This window comes from Mustela erminea, chromosome 9 (genome assembly GCF_009829155.1).
Source record: "Mustela erminea isolate mMusErm1 chromosome 9, mMusErm1.Pri, whole genome shotgun sequence".
In the NCBI taxonomy this organism is placed as follows: domain Eukaryota; kingdom Metazoa; phylum Chordata; class Mammalia; order Carnivora; family Mustelidae; genus Mustela; species Mustela erminea.
This window is the reverse complement of record NC_045622.1, coordinates 83603992-83616502: the sequence shown is the minus strand read 5'-3', so window position 1 is coordinate 83616502 and position 12511 is coordinate 83603992. Positions and strand designations below refer to the sequence as shown.

The following is a 12511-nucleotide window of genomic DNA, read 5'->3' as shown; positions in this document are numbered from 1 at the left end:
GGAAGATTTTTTGGTTACAATTAAGTTATTATTATTTTTTTAGAAATTAGGATTAAATATGGTAACTAAAATATTCACAAGGTAGACATTACAAATTTTATTAATGATGAAAAGCTTTAATTCTTCAATAAAAATGAAACTGGAAAAATAAATATACCCTTATAGGAAAAAAATTTTGTACCCAAACACAAAGCATTAAAATATAATCAGATTTTTAAAAATAATGTGAAATCTTTTGAGGCTTAGATTTATAAAACAAAGACTTCAAATATTCCCTCTGAAAAACGATAACTAATGCTTTAAGTCTGATAATACTCTAAGAAAAAGTATCAACTCCACAAAAAAGATGCATTAAATAAATCAACATGTCATCAATTACTCAGTTTAATAAGAACATGTTGCTTTAGTTTTATATTATGAAAACTTCTGTTTCACAGTTACAGACTAACTTTTACTTTTGTCAACTGTGGAACAGAGAATAATGGAATGGTTCAGTAAAAATGTATTATGATATGGAAAAATTAACTCTGATGGGGGACCAGAAGGAACACAGAAAAATGAAATAGTACCATCCCTCACCTCTAGTATGTTAGAAAGAAAAAAACATTCAGACAAAAGCTGCACACCAAATAAACAATCTAAATAAGACATTTTCTTATTACTGTTATCATTTCTTGTTTCTCAGTATGGCATAACAGAAAGCAAGAACCCAAATGGTTAACTAACCACTTTGAGCCTCAGTTCAACCACCAATAACAACTATTTTGTTAGGCTGTTGTGAGAACTTAATGCAACACTGGCAATGAATATTTTGTAATTGTAAAGCACTACCTAAATGATATTAATTATTGTATCATGATTCACTAGAGAATCAGAAGATCTATCACTATCCTTTGTAAATACATTACCTCATTTGAAAAATGGCATTTGTTGTCAACCTGCAATATGCACACATCAATCAGAAGGATTATTATGGCTGAACCACTAAGAAAGCCAAAGTGTAATGAGGATTTAATATAATAAAGATTTAATACATACCCTAAGTGCTGGAACCATTGAAGGCTTTGGTAATAGAACTATATAATATTGAAGAAATTAGGTCTCAGCATATGTTGTAAGCTACCAATTCCTGGGGTGAAAGGGCATAGGATTTGATGATGGATGGGGGGAAAAAAGCAGACCTACCTAAGAGAATCAAAATCACAGGCCAAGGGAAGGGGGCCTTCTTAAAACTACACACCCCTCCAACTGGAAGCAGCACTGCTCTATCCTTTACTGAGCTACAATTACTGACTTAGGCGTGCATATTCTTACCCTTCTTTGTATTGCCCAAGTGGGGAACTCGTGGCAACTTATAGTAAAACTTAGAGTAAAAGCTATCTCTGATAAATGACATAGCTAGCTTCAGACTACTTGTTTAATCTTTAGTCACAAGAGTTTTAACAATATTTTGTCCCAGGTAGGACACAGAAAACCCAGGGTTGTTTTGTTGTTTTTAAACTAATAATGGCAAAGTAAAATCTGGATTTATAAAGTAGATGATTGCTGAAGGCTATCAGTCTTGGCAAATCCTCATATGTAAAATTTTTGTGACAGGAAAATATACATGCTGGTGACATTTCGAGGAAAGCAAAGAAGTCATAAGATTCTATTTTTGTCAACTGGGAAGAGCTCACTTATAAATACTAATAAATTTTAAAATCTAACCATGGACAGTACATTCAAAATAAGCATTATTTTATTTGTATTAATTAATGTAACTTAACTCAGTTTTGCTACTATATAATTCATTCACTCATTCACACTGAAAAAAAAATTTAAAAAAATTATTCATTCATTCACACATTCAATAACTAATTATTGAGCACCCTATTTGCCAGTAAAGCAAGAGATTTGACGTCACTTTCTTTCACTGAGCTGGCAGCCTAGTAGGAGAAGATAGATGATATTATCTGGTAGGTGACCATAAGTGCCCTGAAGAAAAATAAGACAGTGAGATGACAGAGAGAGAGTGGTTTTACTTTTTTATAGAGAGTGAGAACAGAATACATTCCTAATTAAATGGTATTTTAGTGGAGAACTCAAGAAAATGGGAGAGTAAGTCATCTCAGAAAGATCACTGTGAGAATAACACAACTTTAAAAACACACTGTATACTTTGAAAACTGATCACGGGGTTTATGTGTTAATATGTGACCCCTGAGGAGTTTACTTCCATAGATGAAATCAAAACAACTGCAGGCACACTACACTCTAAAATGAAGAGTGGAATACTCTTCCACTCTTCCTTCTAGAAGGACTACTGACTTATATATAAAGGGGGCAGGAATAGCACTCGTAATTATAATATAAAGAAACAATATAAGAAACAAAGAACTTTTGCCCCAACTTTAAGCAGATTTTTTAACAAGCAGTAAAAAATAAAAGGCTTAAAGTTTCAGTTATTTGCATCTTCACTGGCAATTTCACCTGAAGAATGTTAGTGACCAATGAGAAAACTAAAACATAGCTGAGGTTAGCATAAAAATAAAGTAAATGCAAGACACGATTGATTTATATAGCCTACAACTGGTCTGGCACATTGTCTCTGAAAGAAAGCTAAATTTAACTTAGAACTTTTGTTCTTTATTGACTCTTTCAGAACAAACCAATAGAAAAATAAGAATATAGTCATTCTTTATAAGAGTCACCATTAAGCTCAGGAATGTAAATGAAATTATCAGCTCAAAGACATGAATGAAGTTCTTTGCCATTAGGGTTCTCAAGGGCTAGTCCTACATTCCTTGTCTGTTTTAATCTCTTATCACTCTACTGACATTTTCCTAAACAGAATTCCATTTATCTGGCCTCTTATATCCAGTTCTCCTTCACATCCAAGCTATGCCTACAAAATGACTACAGAGCTCCCCTTTATTTCTTAATACACATGTAACAGTATTCTACTGTATACAAATACTGTAATTTACTTAACCAAGTGCTTACTGATGGACACTCAGTTTATTTCCAATCCTGTTATTAAAAATATGCTACATAAATAGATCATATTATTTTACATATGAGTAAATAGATTCATAATGTAAATACCCAAAAGGATCAAAGGGTAAATATTTTTTGTAATTCTGAAGTATCTACCAAACGCCCTCCACAGAAATTTTACTATTTATATTTCCACCAGCAAAGTACAAGAAAGTACTAGTTTTTCCACACCCTTGCTAATTTAGTGTCTCACCAAACATTTTAGGTTATTGACAACTTATTAAGAGAAAACCAGCAGGTCAACACAGATTTTTTTTTTTTTTTAAAGATTTTATTTATTTGTTTGACAAAGAGAGAGAGGAAGAGAGCACATGCACAGGGAGCAGCAGAGAGAGAAGCTCCCTGCTCAGGGGTGGTCCCAATGTGGGGCTTGATCCCAGGACCCTGGGACCACAACCTGAGCTGAAGACAGAAGCTTAACCAACTGAGCCACCCAGGAGCTCCTGGTCAGTGCAGTGTTAATTTGCATTTCTCTTATTGTAACTGAAATTGGGCATCTTCGTTTGTATGTTTAAGGGACAGCTAAATTTCCTTCACATATATCCGCCCATTTTTCTAAAAAATTGGTTTGGGTTATGGACATTGGGGAGGGTAAGTGCTATGGTAAGCGCTGTGAATTACAGACCTGTACCCCTGAAACTAATCTATTATATGTTAATAAAAAAAATTAGGTTGGTAGGTTATTCCTTATTCATTTTAAAAGTTCTCTGTATAGAAGGAAAACTTATTCCTTCTTCTATCAATTGCAAATATCCTTCATCTGTAGTTTGTTCAGTCATTTAAATCAAGCTTAAAAATCTTATTATTCAAGGGCGCCTGGGTGGCTCAGTGGGTTAAGCCGCTGCCTTCATCTCAGGTCATGATCTCAGGGTCCTGGGATCGAGTCCCGCATCGGGCTCTCTGCTCAGCAGGGAGCCTGCTTCCCTCTCTCTCTCTCTGCCTGCCTCTCCATCTACTTGTGATTTCTCTCTGTCAAATAAATAAATAAAATCTTTAAAAAAAAAATCTTATTATTCAAATAGCTTTCCCATCAAAATTACAACAATTTTATACCATATTTTACACTTAATACACAGGCAATACTCAATATTTGCTGGCTGTATAAACGTATAAATACATTTATCACACATCAAATATTTATTGAGTACTGGGCATTAACATAGATACTGGAGCTATGAGAGAAAATAAAACAGGTTCTCTGCCTACATAGAGAATTCTATCTGATGGAGAAAAGAGTTATACCAACAATTACATATAAAATCATGTTAGAAGTACTTTAAAATACATTAAGTGCTATGGACACAAAAATAAGAAACGAGATAATTATGTATGGAAAGCTGTCCAAGTAGTAATATTTGCATTTGGGGAAGGCTGAGTTGGTGAATAAGAAAGTAAAAAGCATTACTAGAAGAAATATAAGCAATTTATAAGGAATAACTCTATAGGACAGATGGATATAGCATTTTATATTCACATAGGAGGAGACTAAAAGTTAGGCTTGGGTTAGGTTGTATAGATCTTATATACAAGAAGTTTGTATTTCATATTGCAGGCTTATAATGACAAATAGGTTTCGTCTCACATCCTAATTCTCACATATTAGCTGATAATGACCACCCAGAATACTGCAGAGAATTCTAAGGCGTTGTCTAGGCTTGGCAGAAGGGTTTTATGAATGACAGTCTCCCATGCATTTAGAAGGAGGCAGTGGAAATAATATACCAAATTAGGCATTTACGGTTAAGGAGTGTTACGAACATATCTATCCTTAGGGAAGGTATGAGTGATGTCAGTGTAGAAGACAGAAGGGTAGGCTATGGGTATTGTGTCTTATTCAGATTAGAATTTCTCTCTTTTCTACCAATAGGATGTCTGGTAGACATTAAAGTGTTCTGAAAGGTGAATAAGCGAATAATCAAATAAAGGAACTAATAAATGAACAGGGCCTTCACCAGGATCAGAGTTCATAATCTTTTTTTTTTTTTTTAAAGATTTTATTTATTTATTTGACAGACAGAGATTACAAGTAGGCAGAGAGGCAGGCAGAGAGAGAGAGGAGGAAGCAGGCTCCCCGCTGAGCAGAGAGCCCAATGTGGGGCTCGATCCCAGAACCCTGGGATCATGACCTGAGCTGAAGGCAGAGGCTTTAACCCACTGAGCCACCCAGGCGCCCCAGAGTTCATAATCTTTAATGAGCAGATTTACTGACATTCATTTTCACAGAAATCTTCCTTTCACTTTCTGTCTCTTAGTCTATCCTGGACAGATGAGGTTATCAGACAGCTGAGTTCGAAAATACAATGATAGAAAATGTATAGGAATAAAAATAGTAATTCCAAGGGACTACCAGTTATGCTGATTATTTATAGGTAACCAAACTGGACAGAAATAGCTTATGAGTTCCTTACTCTGGGTTGCAATCCTAGAATAAAAGATTCTATATGGAAATTATGGAAGAAATGAAATCTACTTTGGTAAAAATATTTTTTTTTGCCATAATTTTATTTTTTAAGAAATGTCATCTTGATAAAATATCTAGTGATTTAAATAAGAAAATATACACTGTAGTGCATTTAAAGAATGAAAGGTATACTATAAAAGATTCTATAAAATGAAAACAAATAGATTTGCAAATTTTAGAGATAGTTTGTATGTTGACTTGCCTCTATCCTGGGTAATAACTGGTAACGCCAAGCTATTTTCATCTTAATGTTAGAGTCTGGTGTTTTATGATTACATACATCTTCATCAAAATCTTTTTTACAATTATCATCGAGTAATGGTGCAGGAAGTTCCTAAGAAAACAAAATGACACATTATTGAACATCTGTGATTTAAAAATGTGACAGTTTTCTTAAATCATAATATTCACAATCCTAGAACTTTCTAAGACCTTGATGCCTTAAAACTGATCGAAGCACAGTCACAACAATATGGCTATTTCTAAAACAGAGGAAAATCGTATATATAATAGTGTGAATGAACCAGAATTTAAAGAAAGTATTCAAATTTTTATACTATCAAAAACCAAATGCTACTGCAACAAGAGGTATGATCTTTTATATGTATATGTGTATGTATGTGTACACACACACACAGACACACACACACACGCATAAAGCAAAGCCTGGAATTAGCATTTATGTATTACATGTAATTACTGTTATGTCTCCTGCTAGGTAAAAATAAAGCATGTGTGCAATCTGGTTTGTAATACTAGAATTGAAAAAACTCATTCACCTAAATAATTGGTGAAGTTACAACAGTAAGATATTCATTTTGCCCTTATCAAATATTAGTTTTGTACCTGCAAGCCTATGTCTCTTCTTTTAACAATGAAAATGGAATTTAAAATCTCATTAAGTAAAGAGACACTGAAGTCCAATTTTATCTTTCCTTTTTTGGAAGCTGATCCAGAGAGTAGCTATAAAAAACACACAGAAAATGCACGCGCGTGCACGTGCATGTGTGTGTGGGTGTGTGTAGAGGAACTACAGAAATAATGCCAAGAAAAAGTACCTAAGTTTCTTTGAGAAGGAAAGCACATATAATAGTTGCCTTTTTATATTATCAAAAAATCATAAAGATAATGTAGGGTGCTGGCTTAGTAAATATAATCTTGTGCTATGACATATATTAGTCTAAACTGCAACTTTTACTTTGCAAAATCAAATTTATTTATATTTAGAATCAAATCAACTAATCAGCTGGAAAACACATTAACCATCATATATTTTAGTTATCTACTTTAAAGACCTCCAAACAGAACAACAGTTCTGGAGCACGTGGGTGGCTCAGTGGGTTAAAGCCTCTGTATTTGGCTCAGGTCATAATCCCAGAGTCCTGGGATGAAGCCCAGAATCATCATCGGGCTCTCTGCTCAGCAGGGAGCCTGCTCCCCCCACCCTGCCGCCTCTCTGCCTACATGTGATCTCTGTCTGTCAAATAAATAAATAAAATCTTTAAAAAAAAAAGTTTAATTTATGCTGGTATTAGAAACTAGTTATATCATTTAAACTCTGATTCCATCATTCCCAGCAAAGCCTTACTATCTTACAAAATATAAATTATGTTTTCATATTTGTTTCATATTTGTGAGGCATATGGTACAATATAGTGATTATGAGTATGAATTCTACTACCAGATTGGTTAGGTCTAAATCTTGACTTTACACACTGTGTAACAGCTCTGTCTATGGTTACCCTGACCACCTATTGGACCTCTCCATGTCTCTACTCACTATCTGAAATATAGAGATAACAGCATTCATCTCACTGGATCGCTGTACTGTACACCTGAAACTAACATACCCCTGTATGTTAACTAACTGGACTTAAAATAAAAACTTTAAAGAAAGAAATGTCTCTTCACCATAAAAAAAAAAGCATCCAACTATACCTTTAAAAATCAATACTGACTGGACAGCAATTGATTTTAAAAGTGGTAAATGTTCAACAAAGAAAGTTGTAAGATAAAGAAACATATAAAATCGTAAACAATTACCTATTAACCTACCACCTAAGAATAATAACTCTGAACATATTCAAGTATCTCCCTCCAGGCTTTTAAAAATATATATACATCTTTTACAAAATGCATGCTGCCTGTTAGGCATATGATAATGTGTATTATTTGTATTCTACATCTTAAAAAAATATTTATTTTTTTGAGAGAGAGAGTGAGAGCACTTGGTGGGGAGGTACAGGAGGGAGAGAGAAACTTAAGCAGATTCTGAGCTGAGTGTGACACCTGAACCAAGGCTGTATCTTAATGACCCTGAGATCATGACCTGAACAGAAACCAAGAGTCAGATGCTTAAGCAACTGTGACACCTAGGCACCTCTGTATTTTACATTTTTAACATAGTATTGTGAGCATCTCCACATTTCAAAAATAAGATTTTCAATGGCTATATATTAAATTGTATGACTTAATTAAAATTCAGTTTATTATTTCCTTACTGTTGGACCTTTCAGTTGTTTGCAATCTGAGAATGTTATAAAGGCCTTGCATCTCAAATTAGTGTTTTTCTATGGGATATATAAAACACATAGAAATAATAAAGAATAATATAATAAACACATATATCCCAGTTTCTACCACTTGGCTTTAACAAATTCTAATAACAGGTATACTTGCAGAAAAGACCAGTAATTTTAGCAAGCAGGGAGGAACACTCTTGTGTGTCAAAGGAGAAGGATTGGTTGAAAATCTTTAAAAAAAAAAGATCTCTCAGATCCCCTATTTTCTACTAAAAGCCAGGATCTAACTCCTCCCCAAATGTGTAAGAGTTATGGATAGGTCACATCTGATAAACTGGAAGTAGAAAACGGCAGAGGGCAGGGGTGAAACATCATATTGGAGACAGGGTAACTTTGCAAATCTTCGTACAGAAGAGTAAGATACCCCCAGAACCCCAACACGTGCACATAGTTGGTTCCCACTGCTAGGCTCTAACAAGGCCAGAAGACATTCTTAAGCAGAACAGGCTGGAGATCAGGAGATTAAAGGAATCCTCCTTGGAGAAATTGACAAAATTTAGGGAAAAGGCCTTTAGAGAGATACCACTAGCTAAATTTATAGTAAATCTTTCAGATCACAAGTTATGTGCCTAAATACACAGTACTTTCCAACTAGCCTTCTAGTCTCTTACTCTTCAATATTAAAAGACAGCCAAGAATTATCAGATATTTGAAATAAGCATCTAATATGGAATTCAAAGACCAAGACAAATGAGCAGGAAACAATGCCACGAACAGATAAAAACTTCAAAAAGAATAAAAAGTAGTATCTATTATATGAGATGGTGTGTAAGAAACACTTCAGTAAAAGGAAACAATAAGAAAAAAACCTGAGTTTGTAGAAATTGAAAATGTACTAGGAGATTAAAAAAAATGATCTAGAAGTTCTAGAAGATCAAGTTGGTCAATCTCTCAGAATAAAGGTACAATAACAATAATAATGAGAGCAATGTTAAAAAAAATGATAGCTAACATTTTAAAGCAATTTCCAACTCCCAGGCACTATTCTACCTACTTTATACAACTAACATATTTAATCCTTAAACAATCTTAAGTAAGTAAGCACTATTAATAAAACAATTTTATACATGAAGACATTGGAGCATAAAGGTTAAACTGTTGAAGATCACAAAGTAACTCAATGGCAGAACAAGGATTTGTAATGCACAATCTTATTTTATCACTGTCTCTCTCTTTTTTAAAATATTTATTTACTTTAGAGAGAGAGGGAGTGAGTGTGGGGGAAGGGACAAAGGAAGAGGGAGAGAGAACCCTCCAGTAGACTCCCCACTGAGCACGGAGCCCAACACAGGGCTTTACCCCAGGGCACAGAGATTATGACCTAAGCAGAAATCAAGAGTCTCGGCCGCTTAACCGACTGAGCCACCCAGGCACCCCATCACTCAGTTTCTTAACCATTATGCTATATGACCTCTTAAAAAGATAGAAAATGAGAGAGAAAAGAAAATATTTAGAGAATTAGTCCAGGAGGTTGACACCACAAAAGGATTTTAGAGAAACAGAGATAATAGAGGAAAATATGAAAGAAATAATCTAAGAGAAATTTCCAGAAATAAAAAATGGGAGATACAGATTTAAAATCCTGATTATTCAAACTATGAATGAAAACAGACATACACTAAAGCATAGAATTCTGACACTTCAGAATAAGAGGGAAAAAGGAAAACAACTGAAAAGCTTCCAGGATCTGGACTTTTCAGAAGCAAAGTTATTTTTCAGTCTACAATTCTACAGTTGACTGAAGAAATGTTAAATTTGAGAGTGAAATTAAGACAAATTCAGATGTGCAATGTTTAAAGTCTCTACCACCTCACACCTCTATCTCCTCACTCTCAAGTCACTAGAGGATGTACTCCACCACCAGCAAAGTCAGAGCAGTTGTTAGGATGGTGAAGGAGAGTGCCAGAGTTATAACTGTCTACAGAACAAGCAGTCCAGTTGGAGGAGAAGGACGGAGCAGTCTGGGAAGGGGATGCTTAAACACATTAAGAGTCATCTACAAGTCAGGAAGAGTCCTCCACAGGAACTAAATTGGCCAGCACCTTGATCCTGGACTTCCCAGACTCCAGAACTATAAGAAGATAAATTTCAATAGTTTAAGCCAGTCTAAAGTATTCTTGTTCTGTTATGGTAGCTTAAGATTACTTAAACAGATTTTGGCACAAAAATGTGGTTCTGTTGTAACAAGTACCTAAAGATGTTGAAGTGACTTTGAAATTGGGTAATGGATAGAGGCTGAAAGAGTTCTGAGATGCAGGCTAGAATATGGATGTTAAGGGAGATTCTAGTAAGTCTCCAATGGAAATAAGAAACATATAACTAGAAACTAGAGGACAGGCACTCCTTGTTACAAAGTAGCAAAGAATTTGGCTGAACTGTGTTCTAGCATTCTGTGGAAGATACAACTTGTGAGCAATAAAACTGAGTTATTTAGCTGAGATTTCTTTTTTTTTAGAATTTATATTCAATTAGCCGACATACCGTATACATCATTAGTTTCAGATGTAGTGTTCAATAATTCATCAGTTGTGTGTAACACCCAGTGCTCATCACATCACATGCCCTCCTTAATGCCCATCACCCAATTACCCCCTCCCCTCACCCTTCTCCCCTCCAGCAACCTTCAGTTTGTTTCCTATAGTTTAGGGTCTCTTACGGTTTTTCTCCCTCTCTGATGACTTCCTATTCAGGCTTATAGTAAAATGCAAAAGGAGATGAAGTAAACAAGGAATTATTAAGCAAAAAGAACCAGAACTTGAAAATTCAGAAAATTCCCAGCCCATATATTATAAAAAATGAAAAAGCTGGTTCTGAAGAGAACACTAAAGGTATGGCTGAACAACCATTTGATAAAGAGATCCTGGGTATGACTCATGGACTTACCCAGTCATCTCAGCCTAAGCCAGGAATAGAGCTATTCTACCAGCAGAAACACTGCCAGTGTGAACTACAGACAAAGCAGGATGGAATTAAGGAAGGTAGTTAGACTTCTTGGATTTTATAGGCTTGTCCATTGAACAATTTGGCTTCAAGCCTGAGCTATCCTGCAAAAAAGAAGGGAAGAAAAGATCCCAAAGGTGATTAAGCGATGATCATCCTGCCGCTCCTACCACAGGCTCAGAGCCGTCAGCCTGTGGTGGGGAATGGTTGCCTCAATCTTGGTTTCAAAGGGTGAGACTGCAGCCCAACCAAGTCATGTGGGTGGTGTCCTGTCCAGCTGAAGGTGTATGATGCTGTTACCCCAATGGGCCTAGAAGGTACAGCATGCAACCAAAGAACTGTATTCATGAGCCTTAAGACCTAATGGAATTTACCTGGTTAAATTTTGGGCTTGCTTAGAATCTATCACTCCTTCCTTCTCTCTGATTTCTCCCTTTTGGAATGAGAATGTCTATCTTATGCCTGTTTTATATTGTACTTAAAAGCCCATAATTTGTCTGGTTTGGCAGGTTCACAGGTTAAACAACTAGAGTAGAATTTTGCCTCAGAATGAACCATGTGTCAAGTCTTATCCATATCTGATTTAGATGACAGAATAGACTTTAGACTTATAGTTGATGATGGAATGAGCTAAGACTTTGGGGCTATTAGGCTGGAAGGATGTGAATTTGAGGGAGGACAAAAACATTCAGTTGCATAACATAGTTACTGGCACACCTCTATTTTCAATTATTCCCCCAATTTCTGGGCCCAGAGATTTGCCTGCTTTCTTGATATTCTATTTGAATGTTTGACTGCATGTCAAACTCAAAGTATACTCAATCAGGCTATCATCTTTCATTCTTTTCTCCCTTTCTCTCAGCTCCTCCACCCTTACTTTAACACAATTATTTTCTCATTCATTCCAGACCCGCTAATTCATTTCTTGGCTTCTGGCTGAATGTATCCATAGAACTCTCAGTTAACTCTTCTTAGCTCACAAAGAAGATATAACTTTATATATATTTATAACAAAGATATAACTTTGAACTTTATTTCATATTATTGTCTTACAAAGTGAACAATGTATGCTTATTCAGGAAGTCCTAAGATTTCTGCCTCCAAGCCTTCTGTTTCCTTTGCTTAAAATGGTGACTTGTATATTTGGATATCCAATAAAATTTATTTGATAGAAATGAAAGTATAATTTATCTTAGCAGTGGCTACACACTAACTCATTAAAAACAAAATTTTCTTTAAAATAACATAAAATGAACAAAAGGAAATAAGTTCATAACAATATAGTGAGGAGACAGTATGAGCAAACCATACACCAATGAATTTGATGATAGCAACAGAAACTATCAAAAACAAAGGACAGGGGGACATCTGGGTGGCTCAGTCAGTTAAGTGGCTGCCTTCTGCTCAGGTCATGATCCCAGGGACCTGGGATCAAGTCCTGCATCAGGCTCCCTGTTCAGTGGGGAGTCTGCTTCTCCCTCTGCCTGCCCTT

General features: G+C 35.3%; 1 protein-coding gene across 2 annotated transcripts in view; it reads right to left on the bottom strand.

Moving 5' to 3' along the window:
- The window catches only part of ELP4 (elongator acetyltransferase complex subunit 4), a 247008-nt gene that overhangs the window by 180228 nt on the left and 54269 nt on the right, over positions 1-12511 (bottom strand). For both annotated transcript variants that reach the window (XM_032359364.1, XM_032359365.1), the window contains exon 4: positions 5700-5831. In XM_032359364.1, the coding sequence (XP_032215255.1) occupies positions 5700-5831 (132 nt within the window). The remainder of the gene's footprint in view (positions 1-5699; positions 5832-12511) is intronic.